At 39.2% G+C, this 22,080-nt stretch overlaps 1 protein-coding gene and 1 non-coding gene across 4 annotated transcripts in view; one reads left to right on the top strand and one right to left on the bottom strand.

Moving 5' to 3' along the window:
- MANBA (mannosidase beta) overlaps positions 1-22,080 on the bottom strand; it is a 122,402-nt gene that overhangs the window by 80,593 nt on the left and 19,729 nt on the right. For all 3 annotated transcript variants that reach the window (XM_028091211.2, XM_028091213.2, XM_028091212.2), the window contains exons 2-5: positions 20,353-20,447; positions 16,479-16,584; positions 15,502-15,669; positions 9,545-9,668 (exon numbers count right to left, since the gene is read on the bottom strand). In XM_028091211.2, coding sequence (XP_027947012.1) covers positions 9,545-9,668; positions 15,502-15,669; positions 16,479-16,584; positions 20,353-20,447 — 493 coding nt within the window. The remainder of the gene's footprint in view (positions 1-9,544; positions 9,669-15,501; positions 15,670-16,478; positions 16,585-20,352; positions 20,448-22,080) is intronic.
- Positions 17,895-18,001, top strand: LOC114199343 (U6 spliceosomal RNA). The gene has a single exon (XR_003607272.1). It is a non-coding gene; the product is annotated as a U6 spliceosomal RNA (small nuclear RNA).

Genomic DNA, 22,080 nt, shown 5'->3' with positions numbered 1-22,080 from the left:
CAACCCTTCCTTCCAGAAGCCATGGAGAATTTAACTTAATTTAGTCTCCAAAAGCACACGTAGAGTTTTAAATCATCAATAATTTTCCTGGTATTAACTGGTCACTTCTTCTTACTTGTTACTTTTTAAACATATAATCCTGTTTCTAGTTAAGGAGAGCTCCCTCTTATAAATGAAGACCCATTTCTAGAATACAGCTTCCTGTCATACCTCTCCTAGCATTGACAAATTACCCTTTCCTAAAGAATACCCATCACTCCTACCGTGAATAGCCAAAGCAATCTTCAGAAAGAACAAAGCTGGAAGTATCACAATTCCAGATTTCAAGACATACTACAAAGCAGTATGACACTGGCACAAAAATATACACATAGATCAATGGAAGAGAAAAAAGACTCCAGAAATAAACCCATGATTATATGGTCAATTAATTTATGACAAAGGAGGCAAGAATATACAATGGGGAAAAGACAGTCTTTTCAATAAATTGTGCTAGGGAAGTTGGACAGCTACATGCAAAAGAATGAAACTGGACCACTTTCTTACACTATACTCAAAAATGAACTCAAGATGAGCTAAAGACCTAAGTGTGAGACATGAAACCATAAAATTCCTACAAGAAAACATAGGGAGCAATTTCTCTGACATCAGCCTAAGCAACATTTTTCTAGATATGTCTCCTAAGGCAAGGGAAACAAAAGCAAAAAGAAATAAGTAGAACTATATCAAACTAAAAAGCTTTTGCGTAGCAAAAAAAAACCATCAACAAAATAAAAAGGCAAGCTACTGAATTCAGGGGCACCTGAGTGCCTCAGTCAGTTAAGTGTCTGCCTTCAGCTCAGGTCATGATCTCAGGGTCCTGGGATCGGAGCCCTGAATCGGGCTCCCTGCTCGGTGGGGGGGCCTGCTTCTCCCTCTCCCCGTTCATGCTCTTTCTTGTTCTCTCGCTCTCTCTCTCTCTCAAATAAATAAATAGTATCTTTAAAAAAAAAAAAAAAGGCTACTGAATTCAGGAAGATATTCACAAATGATATACTCTATAAGGGGCTAATATCCAAAATACACAAAGAACATATACAACTCAACACCACAAAGACAAATAATCCAATTAAAAAATAGGCAGAGGATCTGAACAGACATTTTTCCAAAAAAGACATACAGTTGGTCAACAGACACATGAAAACATGCTCAACATCACTAACCATCAGGGAAATGCAAACCAAACCACAATGAGATATCACCTCACATCAGTCAGAATCGCTAGAATCAAAAAGACAAGAAATAACAAGTGGTGGTGAGGATGTAGAGAAAAAGGAACCCTTGTGCACTGTTAATGGGAATATAAATTGGTGAAGTCACTGTGGAAAACCATATGGAGGTTCCTCAAACAATCAAAAATAGTAATACCATATGATCCAGTAATTCCACTACTGGATATTTACCCAAAGAAAATAAAAACACGAATCTGAAAAGATATATGCATCCCTATGTTTATTGGAGCATTATTTACAACAGCCAAGATAAGGAAGCAACCTAAGTGTCCACTGATGGATAAATGGAGAAAGACGACATGGTGTGTATGTGTGTATAATGGAATTCTACTCAGTCACAAAAAAGAATGGACCTAGAGGTTTGGTTTGTTTTTTTTAAGATTTATTTATTTATTTATGAGAGAGAGAGAGAGAGTGTGTACAAGCTGGGGGAGGGGTAGAGGGAGAAGCAGACTCCCTGCTGAGCGGGGAGCCCCATGCTACAGGGTTCTGCCCCAAGATCATGACCTGAGCTGAAACCAAAAGTCGGACGCTTAACCGACTGAGCCACCCAGGTGCCCCTGGATCTAGAGGTTTTTATGCTAAGTGAAGTAAGTCAGACAAAGAAAAACAAATACTGTATGACTTCATTTACATGTGGAATCTAAAAAGCAAAACAAGCAAAAGACAAAAACAGACACATAAATACAGAGAACAAACTGATGGTTGCCAGAGGGGCAGAGGATGGAGGCGGGGAGAGGTGGTGGGCAAAATGGATAAAGGAGAGTGGGAGATACAGGCTTCCTATTATTAAATGAATAAGTCACAGGAGAAAAGACACAGCATAGGAAATACAGGCAATGGTCCTGTAATAGTGTGGTACAGTGGCTGATGGTAGCTATACTTATGGTGAGCCACAGCATAACATACAGACTTGTTGAATCACCTGAAACTAATATAACATTGTGTGTCAACTACACTCCAATAAAAAAATAAAATAAAATAAAATAAAACAAATAAAAATAAATAAAAAATGGAGACAAAAAAAAATAATAAATACCTATCACGCCCAGCTCTCCTGCAGTGGAATGCAAATAATTCCAAAAATGGATAAAGTACTGGGGATGGGGATAGCTAAGAAGAAAAATTACTAAATGACTCAAAATCCCTTCCCAGGTCTCCTTCCCAATTACACCAAATTTTACAACCTCTCCTCACTCTGACTAATCAACTCGAGCCCAAACAACACAGGAATTCTATCAAAATATGGTAGACAGGCAAGGCTGACCTGCTCTCTCTACAACTTGAGGCCTTCGCTGGCCCAAAGACTCAGGGATGCCCTAGCTGATGCCCTGCTCCCTGCAGAAGAGACCATGCTCTAGAGTTTGTTCCATATAACCTCAATCAGGCAGGCAACCCAGAGAATGGCAGAGAATGTGGTTCTGGCCACTGACTCATTTTCAGGTTTTTCCAAAACTGATTCACTGAGGTCTCTTTGAAAACCAACCAACCAACCACCATGAATCTGACTTGGATGGAAATTTGTATAAAGAGTAGGCAGCTATACAACCAGAATAATGTGTGCTGTTTCTTCATCCAAACAATCTTCAAGACAGTTCCAATTTGTGTAGATGTGACCAATACATTAACCTTTAAAATCCTCTAAAATATGCCAGCTTGCTCCTTTTATATTCCCATAACTACTTCTTTGTCCAGATGTGGTCAGAAAAAAAAAAAAAAAGAAAGAAAGAAAAGAAAACAGCTTGGGGCGCCCGGCTGGCTCAATTGGTAGAGCATGTGACTCTTGATCTTGGGGTTGTGAGTTCAAGCCCCATGTTGCGTATAGAGATTACTTAAAGTAAAGTCTTTAAAAAATAGCTTTATTCAGTTGTCTAAGAGAAAAAGAAAAGTGTAAAAAGATATAGAAGTAGAAAAATAAGAGATGGCTGAGTTACTTGAATTCAAAATGTGTTCATAACTACCAGAAAGACTCAAACTATATCCTAACCCTTGTTTTACCTGATTATAATTAAGCTGCAAGTATCAATGTCTTTATTTAGTCATGTGTCTAGCTTCAAGAAAAACTGAACTCTTCTGTAAGTAGAATTTCTTCTACTTATACCCTCACTAGGTTGTAATGACTGCTGTAACTTCCAAACACAAGAAAAGAACTATGGAATGTTAAAGGAAGAAGAAATTTGGCAATCTCTGCATCACTTGTCGATGAGGTTCCTGAGGCCCCAACTATAGAGCCTAGCTCACAAGTTCCTGAGCCAAAGGATAAGTCAAGGGCCCAGGTTTCCTGACTCTAGTGTTCTCCACTTTGCATGCATTTCTCACAGAAGCACCTCTCAAAGAGAAAAATACTAGCAGGCACACAACAAAATTTGTGTATAAACACTGAGGAACACCAAAAGCAAAGATACTTTTAGGATCCAGGAATCACACTACTGGGTGTTTACCCAAAAAAATACAAAAACACAAATTCAAAGGGATACATGCATCCAATGTTTATAGTAGCATTATTGACAACAGCCAAACTATGAAAGCAGCGCAAGTGTCCATCAATAGATGAATGATAAAAGAAGAGGTGGTATATAATATACAATGGAACATTACTCAGCCATAAAAAGAATGAAATTTTGCCATTTGCAACAATGTGGATGGAGTTAGAGAGTACTAGGCTAAGCGAAATAAGTCAGTCAGAGAAAGGCAAATACCACATGATTTCACTCATATGTGGAATTTAAGAAACAAAACAAATGAGCAAAGAAAAAAAAGAGAGAGACAAACCAAGAAAGAGAACAAACTGATGGCTACCGGAGGGGAGCTGGGTGGGAGGACAGGGGAAATAGGTGATGGGGATTAAAAAGTACACTTATCATAATGGAAAAAATAAAATAAAATTATAAAAGCAAAGGTACTTTTTGCCTTTCAGAATCCTAAGTCCAAATATCAAATACATTCAATATGAAACAAAGCATTTGGGGGGGGGCGCGAGGAGGAATGTAAAAATAAAATGTTAGCCTCTTAATAAAAGAGTCTGTGAAAAAGAATGCTGAAATCTACAAACATAAAGAATGTGTCTGGGACCCTCTACTAAGTGCATAATTATATGTTGCCGCAGTTCCTCCATTTGTCAAAATACCATTTTTGTAACCTAAACTATCTCACAAGGGCATGACAACATTTATGGGAGCATCAAAGAGTACAAATATATTTCTTGAATAATTACTGTCTGTAAACCTTGACAGGCACTATAAATTATATCCCAACCCAAAAAAGCAAGATGTTGAATCTACTTAGAGAAACAAAATATACCCAAAGGGCACAGTTAAGGATACAGGATGGTATCTGGGGGGTTAAGAATTAACACGGAGATGGAAGAACATTCAGGTCAGCATGGGAAGGATCTGCAAAGGATGGCAGGTTGCTTATGTAAGATGAAAAACGATGCTTCATCTCATGGGGGGTGGGGAGCTATTCAAAGAGAGCTGCCTTGATTAGCTTCACCCTGCTGAGCATCTAACAGCTTCTCCTTTTGCCCTCCTGAATCTTTAATAGGCGATGAAGAGCTGCAGTGAAGAAGTATCCCTGTGCATGTGAAGAAACAGCAACGACAACAAGCTGAAATGACCAAGCCACAGAATGTTTCAGTTCAAACACAGGATATCTTCCTGTGCTCCTGCTAGAATTATAGGACAGCCTTCGGCAGCTGCCTTTCAAAGAGCTAACAACAGCTTGCATTAGCCAGAAAGGCAGGCTCACAGTTAGTTACAACAGCTGTTTTCCCCTTCTTTACCAAGCAGCAAGATCTCCTTGCTTACTCAGCAGGACAAAATCCTCAAGAGATGAAAACTAAGACAAAACAGACCCAAAGCAAAATTTCCCCCAAACAAAGATAAATTTGTAAATTCCAGAGAAAAAAATCTATTCAGGCAACAAGGCAGCTAGCTAATCACAGGAGAGATTAGTCAAGCAACCTACCTACCCATAAAGATATTTTCAAGGGTGAATACTGTTATTTTATGGGTAAAGTAATTCAAAGATGAATGAAAAAGTCATTCAAAATGAATGCGTTCAAAGAATGCATCAAACAAGGCATTAAGCAAGATTGACAAATCTTTGCTATATTGTAAAATTATATTCCCTATAAGCAAAGGGCAGCAATGACCTTCAATACAGGCTTCTGTTGGGCAGGCCAGGGTCTAGGTGAGAGCTAAACTAACTCCTCCAACTCAATTGCCAGGTCTTCGAGAATGAAGGAGGGAGCACCTTAGGCTGAGGCAGCAAGTAAATGTGGATAGGGTGGGGGAAGGCAGCATCTCTGGGGTGGTGGAAGTGCCCAAGCATGGTCAAAGATCCACAGCTCACCTCAGCTTGAGAGGAGGATTCATATACTGAAAAACTTCTCTATACTATTTTTTTAAAAGATTTTATTTATTTATTTGACAAAGAGAGACAGCGAGAGAGGGAACACAAGCAGGGGGAGTGCGAGAGGGAGAAGCAGGTTTCCCGCTGAGCAGGGAGCCCGATGCGGGACTCGATCCCAGAACTCTGGGATCATGACCTGAGCCGAAGGCAGATGCGTTATTAACCGACTGAGCCACCCAGGCGCCCCTCTACTATATTTTTCTGACTGTGGTAACAAAAGATTAAACAATGTAGCATTTCATCAGAACATACTTATATATTTGGACTTAATGTGTTTATGTAAGCTTATGAAAGCTCATAAAACTATATGATCATCCTTCCCTAATAAATTTTAGGGCATAATATGAACAATTCACATCAGATTACAGATATGAAGGACCTAGTAGCATGGAAAAGACAATCAATAAATGAATATATGTCTCTCTCTGTCTCTCTCTCACACACACACACACCACCACCACCGGCGCCGCCACATGGGGCCAGATACCTTGCTTACAAATGACTTAATCTTTGGATTGGGGCATCCAGCCCTACCAGCTATCTTCTCCCCATCCCTCCTCCCCACACACCTTAAAAAACCCAAGTCCAGCCAGACTTTCCCCTCCTCTCCCCCAGCAGATGGGGTCATTCTTCCACCCCCTCCCCAAAAGAAAAGAACAGGAGAATCTTCCTGGGTTTCTACACCCAGTAAAAAGCCTCTGAGCTTCCCTTTTCAATACCAGGGTCAGTCTTTCACTGTTCAAAACACTGAAAATGTGGGTGCCCTAGAAGGGCTACTGCTGTTTTAAATAAAACCTGATTAGAATATTTCAGGGCTAAGGGGGAATTATTCAAATAAATATTTTCTAGTAAGGTTTTAAAGAACGTCATGTCAGTGAATTGGTATCTCTTAATACCTTGATCGATGACAAGAGCCTAAGACATAACGGGAGTAATTCTTGTTTTCCTTTGCCCTCCGTATTTTTTTCAAATATAAATTTGCTTTTATTATCTTAAACATTAAGAATAGGTGAAAATCATTGAGGAAGCTGAGGTTAGGGTAAAATCAAACAAATGACCACAGAATATTTCAAAAGTGGAAAAGTTTAGAAACCACCACTATAAGGACTGAGAATACAGAAAAGGACTTATGTACACATATACATATATGTATATAAATTAATATAAATATATAAATATATACATGTATTACATAGATATATAAAGTAAACTAATTCATAAGAATTTCAAGTTAATTTTTAAAAAGTCAAAGAGACTTTTTTCTGTCATACTGCACACAATTAAATTGGGGAGTTATGGTCAGTCATTTGATCTTCAGTGGTAAACTTACTAATTCAAATGCAGAAAAAAAATTGAACGTTTGGAAAAACAATAAGGTTATCTTTTTCTAGCCGCGATAGGGAGAAAGCAGAAAGTGCCACACAGTCAAATCAGTTAAGCCTTTCATAATGAGTTGGCTGAAATTACTAAATAGATTGTTATTAATTAATGACTTTCTTCCCTTATTACAGAAACAATATAGGCTCGAGACAGAAATCTAGAAAAGACAGTTGAGCAGAAGAATAAAATACAAACTATCTGTATTACTGTTCTGCAAGATAGCTACTGTCTGCATTAGTTTTGACCAACCTCATTTCACACTAAAATTTTAAAAATTAACATACGTGATTTTAAAGAAAAGTTATATGTATCTAGTTTCGATTATGAACTAATCCTCTTAAAAAAATTTTAGTGCCTCTCACAGTGCCTGCCCCATACTACATACCAAGTAAATACATAAAATATATTAGCTTATTCTCTTTATTATTTTTCAACTTTTAAATGTCTATTGATTTCAGTGATGATTGCGGTCTTCCAAAGGAAAACTGGAAAAAGAGTTCTGGGAAAAAAAAAACTCCTAAAGGAAGTTCCTCTCCTCACTTTCATATGTTTATCCTTCAATTTTCTTTATTACATCAAATAACCAAATTGAAATCTATAAAATTAATCATATTAAGAATTACTGCTTAATATGCACAGGGCATATCCTCTGAACAGGAAGCGTATTTTTCTCTATGCTAAGTACAAAATATATTGCAGTCACAAAATATCAAAAATGTAGTTGATATGGGGAATTGATTACACGGAATCTAAATTAAATTTTAAACATCATTTAAATCGATTTAATTCCAATAAAATTCACACAGTCACTAGCGACTAATAAACTGAACTCTAATGACTCATATTTAGAAAGATACGTTTAGTTTCATATTCAAAATTTTAAATTAAACTAGAACAGTGTTATTCAAATATTTTCAGGTATCAGGGTAACTAGAACTCATAGTACATTTTGCAAACCACCTAAAACATTGATTAAACTTCAAAATGATTAAATAAATAACTCTTTGCAAAATCAGACCCCTCCTTCCACTAGATTTTATTATACCTGAGAAAAAAAATATCGGTGGGAATGGGGAAGAATGAACCATTCTTTGAATTTAGTAGCAAGACTCAGTTCAAGTTACACCTCTGAATAGTTCAGAAGCACTAGAGAGCTACGAACAGCCACATTTATACGTGCAATTTAAATCGCACCTTTTCATGCCCTTTTCCCATTTAAAAATGCCAGCAGCACCTAACAACCCCAATTACCCGTCACCTCTGATTTGCTTTTGTCTTCTGCCTTTAGAAAACAGATTTGGCTCGATGGAATAGCAATCTCGGGCCACCAAGGCCTTTAAGATAACACAACTCCAGTACTGACACACCACATTCTTGCTGATTCCAACCAGTTAGGCCTGCCTGTAACTGGACTGAGCATTGTGAGGTATCATTCAAGATCCCCCTTCGCTTGTTTCCCTGACTTCGCAAACCCTCCCTGATCTTCAGTTTTCTGAACTACTGGGCGGCTCCCATCCCACAAGCCTATTACACAGTCTTGCTTGGTGCAGTAAATTGTTCACATCTCCTATCCCCACCCCAACCAATGTGCAGGCAAGAGTATATACTCTAGGTTCTTTCTATGCCAAACACACACGGTGCTGGGCAAACAACTCAGTAACTATCTGACCGGTTTTTCACTGATTTGTTGACGTCAGTGAGATGTCTGAGGTTTTATTCAATGCTCCTTACTTGTGAATAGTTCCTTCGGCTGAAAAGGTAGTATTCTTTACCTTACAAAACTTTCTTTATGCCTTGTTCGCCTTCCAGTTTATTTTCAACTCTTAACAAGGCTGGTACGGGGGCGCCTGGGTGGCTCAGTCGGTTAAGCGTCTGCCTCTGGCTCAGGTCATGATCCTGGGGTCCTGGGATCGAGCCCCGCATCGGGCTCCCTGCTCAGCGGGGAGCCTGCTTCTCCCTCTCCCTCTGCCTGCCATTCTGCCTACTTGTGCTCTCTATCTCTGTCAAATAAATAAATAAAACCTTAAAAAAACAAACAAACAAGGCTGGTACGTCACGGCTTTTAGAGGAGGAAACGTGCAGTGAGAGTCAGCCCAGTGATGTGAGCGAATCAAGAACTCAGCACAGTCAGAGTTCTGAAAGTGAGAACAGAGGCTGTGAAGAGGAGTATAAGGCAGCAGGTCCAATTCTTTTAGAAGGAACACTTAGCTCAGAGAAACCTAGAGCTGCTTTGGCTTTCTTTCTTTTTCTTTGCAAAATATGTTTAAAAGTATCTATCTCCCTCTTTCCTATTTTATATCGTAAATGTTCATGACAAATCAGTTTGTATGTATTTTTCATGCTGACAAATTTAATGTGCCACAAAATTTTTTAAGTGAGTCTCTGAAAAGTATATCTATATATTCAAATTATAAACACAACTTTTATTACATAGAGGAGGCTCAAAAAAGAAAAACAAGAAATCACATCTCTTAGCTTACCATATATAGGGGAAAACATGAAGTAGTTCAGATGACAAATGTTATAGGCTTCAATTCTGACATCTTTCCAGATGCCCTGGGTAGGAAAGGACGGCCCCCAGTCCCAACCAAAGGAACTCTGCTCCTGTAATTTCAAGAGGAAAAAAGAAGACAGATCCTGGTTACCATGAAATTTAAACACGATGAAAAACCTGTTCTTTTAAAATATTATATACATATATATTAGTTTGCTAGGTCTGTCATAACAAAATACTATAGACTGGGTGGTGTAAATAACAGAAATTTGTCTCACAGTTCTAGAGGCTGGTAAGTCTAAGATCAAGGTGTTGGCAGGTCTGGTTTCCTCTGAAGCCTTTCTCCTGGCTTACAGACAGCCACCTTCTCACTGTGCCTTCACGTAGTCTTTTCTGTGTGTGTGCATACACACACACACACACACACACACACATTTCCTCTTCTTATAAGGACATCATTCATATTTGACTATCTCCCACACTAAAGGTCTCATTTTAACTTAAGCACCTCTTTAAAGACCGATTTATCACCAAACAAGGTTACGCTTTTAGCTACTGACGATCAGGATTTCAACATAAAAATTCAGTGGGGACACACAATCCAGTCCATAATAGTGTTTGTGTATATGTGTGTGTCCCATTCAGAGCATCTAAAATGGCCTACAATGATCCCCTCCTGGTATTCACACACTGTGTAATCCCCTCTCCTCAAGCATGGATTAGACCTAGTGAAATCACTTCTAACCAAGAGAATACAGGAGAGGTGATACCATTTCCAAAATTAAGTTATAAAAAACTGCACCTTCTGTTCTGGGTGCTCTCTCCCACTCTCTCCTGGCCATGAGGGAAGCCAGCTGCCATGTTGTGAGGCAGCTCTGTGGAGAGGCCCACATGAGTAAGTGAGCTTGGACGCCAATCTGAGGCCCACCGACAACCACATGAGTGAGCTTAGGCCCAGACACTTCAGGCCTAGTAGAGCCATAAGATTACCACAGCCCTGGTCCATACTTCACTATAACCTCACGACTGGCCTTGAGCCTGAGGCACCCAGCTAGGCCAGACTCAGATTCTTGACTGACAGAAACTAGGATATAAATGTTATTTTAAGCTGCTAAGTTTTGGCATAATTTGTTATACAGCAATAGATAACTAATACATGAACCTATGCAACATAGTTAAGTTTCGCAGAAATGTTTTAAGAACATAAAATCTGATTATGTACATTTATTCTTCAAAAGCATATGACATTGAAGCAACACAGCAGTCACTCTTTAAACTGCTCCAAAATATCTCTGAACCAACCATTGTATTCAACTGTAGTAACTATAAAGGACATTCTATTTAAGTGTAATAACTATAAAGAACGAGGAAACATTTAAAAATAAAGATAATTAACATGTTGAGGTTATGAGCTCAGCTTTTAAAAAGGAATAAGCACCACAGGAAGTACTAAGCTCTTTCTGAATGGAACATTGGTAGAATAGAGCCTGAGGAATTGGCCAAACTGTTCTCATTTAAGTATTATTTCCTAAGATCTGTATTTATCTGAGATAGAGATAAATTAGTTTCCATTACAGAGAAAAACAAAGAACTGAAACCACTTCAGAGCATTCATATTTGTCTAAATTCACCACTTCAGGATCAGATTCTCATGTTTGGGATGAGAACCATCTTGGAGCTATTTATTAAAGAGTTTGTAAGTTCAGGTACGTAATTCCTTTATTAGAGACAGAGATAAGGAGGAGGGCAAAAATATTCAACGTCTTATAAGGCAGACTATTTTCCCCATCAAGGGCTACAAATCACTCTTATTCATACAACTTCTTCAAATAAAAGTTTTCACTTATTCAAAAGAGATTTGTGAAGTGCTTTTTATATTTCAGGCTGGGAGACATCAATGTACAAAACAGACAGTCCTTCCATTTATAGTGCTCACAGTATGGCAAGAAATTCAGGTACTGAATAAATAATCACAAATGCAAAAGACATTGACAGGGAACAATATAATGGGAGAGAGGAAGGAAAGGTGTCAAGACAGGTTTCCCTGAATAATAGTGACTTTTATATGGAGATCTGAAGGGGAAGTACGACTTGTACAGTGTGTTTAGGGGAGAAGGAAGTAAAAGCATCCCTTTCAAAAGAAACAGCGTGTGCAAAGGCCTTGAGGTGCAAGAGACTATCACACATTCCAGGAGATGGAGAGAGAACAATGGGAAGAGATGAGGAGAAGACAGGAGAAGTGGGCGGGAGTCAGACCAAACTAAGACCTGTTACTTTAGCTTAAAGGCAATAAGAAACTGTTGAACAGTTTTAAGAAGGAGCCTGCTACAACGATTTTTGTCTAAAAAGAGCATTCTGGCTGCTCTATGTAAAATTAATTGGAGGAAGGCAAATAAGGTTGTAGGTTGCAGTTAGGTGGCTGGGGTAATATTTCATGCAAGAAATGATGATAGACTGAACTCAAGCATGCTAGTAGAAACAGAGCCTGGGGAAGATCAAAGAACTATTAAAGAGGTAATGTCCAAATGGTCAAAATGACTTAGGGATGGATTGGAGGACAGATAACAGAGAGAGGGAGTTATCAAAAATAACTCTTAGGTTTCTGGTTTGAGCAACTATTCCGAATGGCATTCCATTCAGCGAGACAGGGAACCCTGGAAGAAGGGTTTAGATCCAGGTGTTGGACATCCTGTGCTTTAGGTTCCTGTGAATCAGGCAAGTGAAGATGCCAAGTGGGCAATCCAGTATGAGATCTGGAATTGAAGAGAGGTCTGGACTGAAGATACAATATTATAAGTTATTAGAAATTTGACTGGTTATTGAAGAAGTAAAGCTAAATGAGATAGCCTAGAGAGGTATAAAATGAGAAGAGGAAAGTGTCTAGAACAGACCAAAGCATGAATAATACAACTTCTAAGAGGGGTAGGTTGATCTGGATAAAGCAACTTAGAAGCAACGGCCAGAGAGGTAGGCAGAAAACAAGGGGGAGGTGGAGAATATTGCTAAGAGGGTAGCTGAAGGGATGTGTCCCACCATCCAGGCTGGACAGAGAAGGAAGCAGAGACAAGAGGGGACTTGTCTTGATACCTCTATTCCACTAACTTCATATAATCAGTTACACACTTAGAAGTCTGTAACTACAGAAATAAGTCTCCAAAATCAGTAAGAACACTACCCTACATTTTGAATAGCTATATAGCACTTTATAATATGCAAAATGCATTTACATTATTATTTCACTGTATGCTCCTATCAACAGTCAAGAAGGGAAGGGAATAGCTCCATACATAAATGATGGACTTGCTTAAGATTGTTCTGGTCATAAAGCCAGAATTCAGATCTAAGATTCCTGACTTGCTCTCCAATTCATGTCTCTTTCCACTGGACCATGTTGGTCTAGCCAGAAACATCAAGATGCAAGTCATTGCTCTGGTAAGTTTGCCCCAGGGTTAGTTTTCCACACACCCTGAGAGCAGAATCTTGGGTCTGATTCCAGATTTCAGTGATGAGGGCTTTGTTCTATCTAGATAACCTGAAAGTATGGGTTTTTTTTTTAAGATTTTTTTTTTTATTCATTAGAGAGAGAGAGAGAGAAAGAAAGAGAGCCCAAGCAGGGGGGAGGGTCAGAGGGAGAGGGAGAAGCAGGCTGGATCCCAGAACCCCGGGATCATGACTCGAGCTGAATGCACATGCTTAAACGACTGAGCCATCCAGGTGCCCCGAACGTGTGTTTTATATGCCACAAACTGAATGGGGGGTGGGGGTGGGGGACAGAGGAAAACTACTACATGGGTATATGCATAACACATGTATACTTTTATTGAGGAACTGAAAAGTAACATTAGGATGCAGGAAGTCCTCATTTTGATAGAAGACTAAAGATAGAAGAGGAGAGAGAAAAAGTGCAAACTCTAGTATTCAAACCACTGTGCCATTTAAAGCCAAAGGCCAAAAACAAAAGAAGAATTTGAAACAGAAGTATAAGTACACAGTATTCCACAGAATAGCTGACTGCTCAGTTACAGTCTGTTCCTTTATGGTAGTATAAACAAATGGTCATACTGAGACACCGACACAAATTTAGGTAGGTTGAATAAAACAAGAGGAGGTATCATTTTGACCTTAGTACTTATATTAAGGAAACATAATTTAATGATAAATCCATCCAGCCTAAAGAGAGCCACTTAACTTAAATGATCAGAATTTATCAACCGAGGCTTTAGTTAACAAGTACTGGAAAAATACTTAGTATCTTCACAGTGAAACCAATAATTACATTTGTTGTTAAAACTAATTGCCAATTTCTAAGAAAATTTAAAATAGAATTACCATATACTCCAGTATCCCACTTCTTGGTATCTATGCGAAAGAACTGAAAGCAGGATCTCAAAAGAGATATTGGTACATCCATACATAGCAACATTATTCACAATAGCCAAAAGGTGGAAGCAACCCAAATGTCTATTGACAGACGAATGAATAAACAAAATGTGGCACGTACATACAATGGAATATTATTCAGACTTAGAAAGGAAGGGAAATTCAGACACATGCTACAACATGAAGAACACTATGCTAGTGAAATAAGCCAGGCACAAGACAAATATGCATGATTCCACTTATCTGAGGTATCTAGAGTAGTCAAACTCATAGAAACAGAAATAATGGTGGTTTCCAGGGGCTGGGAGGAGGGGAAAATAGGGAGTTGTTTTTTATTTATCTATCTATCTATTTATTTATTTATTTATTTTTAACTATTTTATTTATTTATTTGTGAGAGAGAGAGAGCACAAGCAGGGGGAGTGGCAGGCAGAGGGAGAAGCAGGCTTCCTGCTGAGCAGGGAGCCCGATGTGGGGCTTGATCCCAGGACCCTGATACCATGACCTGAGCTGAAGGCAGCCGCTTAACCCACTGAGCCACTCAGACATCCCTGGGAGTTGTTTTCTAATGGGTATGGAGTTTCAGTCTTGCAACATGAAAAAGTTCTCGAGACTGGTTCCACAACAACATGAATATACTTAATGCTAGTGAACCACACATTTAAAAATGGTAGAGATGGCAAACTTTGTGCTATGCATATTTTACCACAATTAACAATTTTTAAAATAAAAATAAAATCAAAAAGTTAATGCCACATAGAATATTAATCCAACCACATATTTGAATAAACTCAAGTCATTTAGACTCAAATGGAACTCAAAGAAGAATAATGTAATTATTCCAGAAGATAAAAATCACCTTGTGGATGTGAACCTAGCAGTAAAATATAAGAACACATCAGCAAATATATTAATATTTATTAGAATCACTAATAAATATAAACCTTACACTCTGGTGAAAAGCTTGATAAACCTAAATGTTAAAAAAATAATAATAATTTGTAGGGGCACCTGGGTGGCTCAGTCAGCTCTCCCTCTCCCTCTCTCAAATAAATAAATAAAATCTTTAAAAAAATAATTTGTAAAATTACATTATCAGTCACTTATTTTTCTTCTTTTCCTAAGTTCTGAGGCATGCTTCAGGAAGGAAATCTAGGAAGACAAAGATTCTTCACAAAAATTCATATCATCTTTTGGTTCTGATTTCAAGTTTTCTTTTTTTAAAAAAAATAGATTTTTTCACTTATTTGACAGAGAGAGACACAGCGAGAGAGGGAACACAAGCAGGGGGAGTGGGAGAGGGAGAAGCAGGTTGCCCTGCGGAGCAGGGAGCCCGATGTGGGGCTCAATCCCAGGACCCTGGGATCATGACCTGAGCCGAAGGCAGACACTTAACGACTGAGCCCCCCAGGCGCCCCTGATTTCAAGTTGTCAATCCCATAAAGCAGGAAGGAAAGAGAGGCCCAACTTCTGAAATACTACTGGTGTCTTCAAACAAGCACTTCACATGGCGGCACAGCCCATCCTAAAGGCTAAAGGCCCCTCCATTTGCAAGACCGTTACCTTTCGAATGAAGTTGACGTGGCACTGGCCCTTCTGCACAGGCGGAGGGCAGTCCGGAGGCACGGAGTAGCTGTGAGCTTTGCTCCGCTGGGCCGCATACAACACTGATGACTGGAAACACAGCTCAAGGGAGTTCACCTCTCTAACCACACTGGTAATATCAAAGCTCTGCATTAAAGGAAAGAACAGATGTGGAAGTAGCCACGTGTGTCAAATTTTAGATAGAGATTATATAAAAATGTATGAAAGATGCATAAAATAACGGAAATCTTTAGGGTTAGCCTTTTTGTAGAAGAAATAGTATAACCTAGTTGCCTGCTTCTAGGTACAAGTGAACACATTCTCCTACCCAAAAGTAGATTTCTAGGTTTTTCCTTCTATTTGTACTGACAGATGACGGTCCTAGGCAAAGAGAGCAAGAAGAAAATATCTTTAGCCCTGGAATGTCTGCTCTGGCTATTTACACTTGGCCTTGAACTGCCAAGGAATTTCCTAGATGCTTCGTGACAACCTGACTCTCTGGTATGAACAGCGTGTATTTCTAAGTCATAAGTTATTTTTGCTTTGAAAAGTCTACCCTTGAATGGAGATCAGGATATGATATCTTAATGTAATTATTCCAGAAAGAAAGGAACATTTTCCTTCTTAATAGCTTGTCAACTGGTGTTTCACATGAAACTCCGGATCACCAAAAACAGAGAAGCGAATAGCATTTGCTGAACACTTCTCATGTGCCAAGAAGTGTGTCAAACATTTTATATACTTAGCCTATTAAGTCCTCACAACAACTCCATAGGGTCTGTGGTGTTTTCATCATTCTACAATGAGGCAACTGAGAAAGAAAGTAACTTACCCAGTGCTTCAAAGAGCTTGTACCAGCCTGCACAGGCAATTATGCACTTATGTTTCACTAATCACAACAATTAACACACAAACACATGTAAGTAGGTTCTAACCTGGTATCACTGTATACTTACATATCTTTTGAACATGTTGCCTGTTTTCCCAATAGGAACACTATTTAGCAGGACTTTTGCAACTGTATCGACGCCCTCAAAAATCAAATTCACTTTCTGCCATTTGCTTAAAAAAAGAAAAGATTTTTAAAACAAGCTGTATAAAACATTAACTTAGATAAATCCTTTTTTATTAGTTAAAAACTAAAGGAATAAATACTTCACAAAAAATACACATTCTTAGAAGGCAGTTTCCAATGAAATTTTCATAAGTATTGATTTAATACATTTCCTAAAACTTAAATTCAATTAATTAACATATAGTATATTATTAGTTTCAGAGGTAGAGTTCCGTGATTCATCAGTTGCATAGAACACCCAGTGCTCATTAACCTCATGTGCTCTCCTGAATGTCCATCACCCAGTTACCCCATCCCCCCACCCACCCTCCAGCAACCCTCACTTTGTTTTTGTTAAGAGTCTGTTATGGTTTGTCTCCCTCTCTGATTTCGTCTTATTTTTCCCTCCCTTCCCCTATGATCCCCTGTTTTGTTTCTTAAATTACACATATGAGTGAAATCATATGATAATTGTCTTTCTCTGACTGACTTACTTGCTTAGCATAATACCCTTGTTATGTTGAGTGATCTAGCTTATCTTTCTTCATAACATTTCAATTGCCATAAAATCATGAGCACAGCTTGTAATTTCCAAATGTACTGACTTTTTTCTAGGACTTTACAAAATTCTTATGATAATTAAGTTAAATAGTAGATATAAAGCATTTTCACAAAATATTACATTTACTGACACTATCTAAGAGAACATATTAACCAACTAACAAGTAACTATTAATGAATATTATGTGCCCAGCACTTTGCTAAGCCCTACAAGGAACTAAAACACTCTCTGAACTTAAGGAATCTGCAATCTAGTTGCCAGTCTGGCCTAAAACACAGGAATACAGGGAAAACTTTCAATCTCTTCTATTTTATAGTACAGTCTTGTTGGACAGACCACCGGAGCTATCAGAGGTCATGTCATAAGGAAAGACTTCAAGAAAGAAACAAGAATTTAAAGACGAATAGAATAAATAAAATGTGCTATATCCACGCAACAAAATATTATTTAGCAATAAAAAGAAATGAAGTACTGGTCAACGTGACAACATGGATGAACTTTGAAAACATTATTATGCTAAGTGAAAGAAGCCAGTCACAAAGGACCACATATTGTATGGTTCCATTTATGTGAGATTCCCAGAAAAGGAAAATCCATAGAAAATGAGTCAGTGGTTGCCTAGTGCCAGGATAGGGATGAGGGAATGGGGATGTTGAGAATGGGGAATGACGGCTAATGGGTATGGGCCTTCTCTCTGAAGTGAGGATAGTGATGGTGGCGCAACTCTTTGAAGATACTAAAAACTACTGAATTGTAGTGCTCGCTTCGGCAGCATATGTACTAAAACTGGAACGATACAGAGAAGATTAGCACGGCCCCTGCTCAAGGATGACACGCAAATCTGTGAAGCGTTCCATATTTTTATCCTAACAACAACAACAAAAAACTACTGAATTGTCTACTTTAAAAGGGTGAATTGTAGGGTGTGTGAATTAGGTCTCAATAAAGTTTTTTGTTTTTTAATGAGTAGAAATGTCTAGGTAGGGGTGCCAGTAAGTGTCTGCCTTCGGTCATGATCTCAGGGTCCTGGGATCGAGCCCTGCATTGGGCTCCCTGCTCCGCGGGAAGCTTGCTTCTCTCTCTCCCTCTGTCTGCTGCTCCCCCTGCTTGTGCTCTCTCTGTCAAATATATAAATAAGACCTTTAAAAAAATTAAAAAAAAAAATGTCTAGGTATAAGGTAGACCCCCCAAGGAAGAACAAATTAAAAATAAGGAAGTGCTAACAGCATCAATACATTAAGATAACAGGCTAGTGGGCGCCTGGATGGTTCATTCAGTTGGGCCTCTGCCTTCGGCTCAGGTCATGATCCCAGGGTCCTGGGATCGAGCCCCGCATCGGGCTCCCTGCTCCGCGGGGAGTCTGTTTCTCCCTCTCCCCTTCTTCCTCCCCCCACCCGGCTCATGCTCTCTCGCTTTCTGTCAAATAAATAAATAAAATTAAAAAAAAAAAAAGATAACAGATAGTTTCAGGGGCACAGGTTGTGCTAAAGAGCTAAAGGGAGGCATCTGGTCAAGTCCACAGGGCAAGATGGGACACAGCAAGTGGGAGAGGAATAGGCAAGATTAAGCAGCATTTTCATAGACAGGCAGAGAAAGTTAAACTGGTTTTGTCAATTAAAAGGAAGACAATTAAATTGTCAGGGCGCCTGGGTGGCTCAGTTGGTTAAGCATCCAACTCTTGATTTCAGCTCAAGTCGTGATCTCAGGGTTGTGGGACTGAGGCCCCCCAACACCCACCCGCACCCCGTGGAGCCAGCCTCAGGCTCCCGTTGGGCTGGGAGTCTGTTTAAGATTCTCTCCCTCTCCCTTTGCCCTTCCCCCGCTCATGCTTTCTCTCACGCTCTCTCTCTCCCCGCCTAAAATAAATAAATAAACCTAAAAAAAAAAAAAGAAAGGAAGACACTGTCATTCTTCTTTCTTTTTTTTAAGATTGTCTTTATTTATGTACTTGAGAGAGAGAGGGAGAATCTTGCACAGACTCTCCCACTGAGAGTGGAGCATGAGGTGATGCGGGGCTTAATTTCAAGACCCAGAGATCAGGATTTAAGCTGAAACCAAGAGTCAGATGCTTAACCGCCTGAGTCACCCAGGTGTCCTGACACTGTCATTCTTGAGCAAGAACATCATGGCAAAACCAAAATTTGGGGAAGATGAATCTACTGTTTGGGGAAGATGAGTCTAATGTTTCCATATACTTGTGTATGGAATAAAAAGACAAAGCAAGAAATTTAATTATGCAGCTTTGGGCTAATTGCAGGCACTCACTAACAAAGGCCTAGGCAAATGTGGAAACTGGGAAATGAGGAGAAAGGGGCTGAATCAAGAAAAACGATAGGCAGAAATTAACAGGACTCAGAATCAGACCACATACAGAGATGAAGAAAAGACAGTATAAGCCAAAAACACCTTAGGCATAGAACATCAGCAAAATGGGGTTACATTAAGAGAAACAATAAGACTGTTACAATAGAAAGTACACTTTAAGTGGGAAAGTCAATTGTTTAAATTTTGGATATGCTGAGTTCAAGATGAAAGAGAACCCCTTACAGAGATATTTTAAGTATTATCTGGAAATAAGAGCCTGGAGCACAGCAATGTTGCGATGTTGAGCACCACATTCTGGATTTATCTCTCTTTCAAGAGGCTAGTAAATAATTACCCCCCCCAAAAAAAGTCATACAAAAGGGACAGAAGATTTTTTTATTTAGCAATAATGGTGGTAGATATAACTGGGTTACTTTCTGCTACATGGAACATTACTGAAACTGAACTATGCTTTTCCTCATGGCTTCATGACATAATATAAGGCCAATGCCATGGCCTCGATGGCTGGTTAACACCACATGGAACAAATGATATATCTTGAATCCTACTTGACAAACTGTAAATACACACACTCTATTGATTATGGGGTGGGGGGCAGAGAGAAGGAAATGGAAATAAGAGAATTGACTAGGTGTAGGTGACTCCATCATAAGCCGTGGAAGAATGACTGAGTGAGACATAATTTCATGACTGATGATCAGTGGCACCATTCTTATATATAAATCAAAACATAAATCAAATATTCACTTTTATCAGACAAGGCTTTAGTCTCACAAATCTCTGACATGCAACCTAAACAAACAAAAGATTATTGCAGAGAAAGAAAAAGAAGATCAATAATAATAACTAAATAAATACACATGTGATATAGATATACACACAAACGTACCTAATGTTAAAGGGGATTTTAAATTTCTTGCTATAAGTCCAGTTATCCAAGGAGATCCATCTGTAATTAAGGTCATTAAATCTGTAGTAAGGATCCTGTTGATAAAAATTATGGTAGATGATTATGCAAAAATAAATAAATGAAATAAATTATTAACAATAGCTATCTGTCACCTAAAAATTAATGAATTCTTGGCCTAGGAGTATAAGCATTTCATATGCTGGCACATCCCACCCTCAAGGCTAAAGCTCCATCGGTTTAACTTCCGAGAAGGTTAACATAGCATTCAGACAACTAAAAAATGTTTTTTAAAAAAGTCCAACAAAATTCCTCAATGAAAGAGCTTTGAGAGAGAAATAACATAGTTTCATTATCAATAAGAACATGTGTGGAGATGAAAATTACCTGCCCTTGTTCAAACCAAACACAGAACCTCTGAGGTATTAGCAGAGAATAAGAGTCAGAACTTCTGGTGTGTGGCTCTCAGTCTTTTCTTTTTTTAAAAAAGATTATTTATTTATTTATTTATTTGACAGACAGCATGCGATAGAGCACAAGCAGGGGGAGTGGCAGAGGCAGAGGGAGAAGGAGGCTCCCCGCTGAGCAGGGAACCCGCAGGAGCCCCATCCCAGGATCCTGAAATCATGACCTGAGCCGAAGGTAGATGCTTAAACTACTGAGCCACCCAAGTGGCCCTCACTCTTACAGCCCTTTTATTCTCACCGTGCTTATTGCTGCCACTATCCCAACTGGCCTCAGGGGGAAGGGTTCTCCTCTACTACCCAAACATCAGCAGAACTCCCACTCCTTGGATTCATCTAACATTTCCGAAGTTATTTTTCACCAAGTTTTACTAAGTGAGCACAAAAAGGACCTCTACAGAGAATACACAAGCAGCACAGATACCATCAAACTGACAAACTTCAGGTTGCCTATATTATCCTAGACCAGGTCAGCAAACTACAACCCATGGGCCACATGCAGCTCACTGCCTGTTTCTGTGTGGCCAGTGAGCTAAGAATGGACACCTGTCAATAAATAAAGCTTTACTGGAACACAACCATGCCCATTCTTTACAAATCATATATGGCAGCTTTCGTGCTACAGTAGCAGAGTTGAGTTAGTATAAGAGAGGCCATATGACCCATGATGCCTAAAATAGTGCCCAGGACTTTACTGAAAATGGTTGCCAATCTCTGCCCCAGGCAACAGGCCTGCTGGGTGTTCACAGATGCTGTTCTCACTGAGTGACCAGCCCCGGGTCCTTCCTTTCATAATCCTTAGAGCTCTTTCTTCTCCTACCCATCTTCCACGCTTTACCTTCCAGATGAGGACACAGAAAAGAACGTGGTAAGTGAAGCTTTTTAGTCCATCTTTCTGTGAACAACATCACAGCTACACAGAGGGAAACAGTGCAGTCCTCTCCAACTGGGACAGGGCCAAGGGGGATTTCCTCAGGGACCGCATCTCCAGATGGAGAAGGAAAAGCCAACTTTGCCTAACTTCCACCGATGACCAAGTTAGTTAGGTTGGCAATGGCCAGTTGGGCACTTGCTCAGAGCACAAGTCAGTAAGAGGCACTACAACATGGCTGGGTGTATACCAAGATGGAAAGAATGGTATCGGTCAGAAATTGCTCCTGACTAGAAGAAATATTTTATTTCTAAGATTTATTTTTAAGTAATCTCTACACCCAATGTGGGGCTCAAACTCACAACCCCAAGATCA

This window comes from Eumetopias jubatus, unplaced genomic scaffold (genome assembly GCF_037043125.1).
Source record: "Eumetopias jubatus isolate StellerSeaLion01/CBP00866 unplaced genomic scaffold, mEumJub1_p1.0 scaffold_2, whole genome shotgun sequence".
NCBI classification, from domain to species: Eukaryota; Metazoa; Chordata; class Mammalia; order Carnivora; family Otariidae; genus Eumetopias; species Eumetopias jubatus.
The sequence above is the reverse complement of the archived record's forward strand: the minus strand, read 5'-3'. Positions and strand labels throughout refer to the sequence as shown.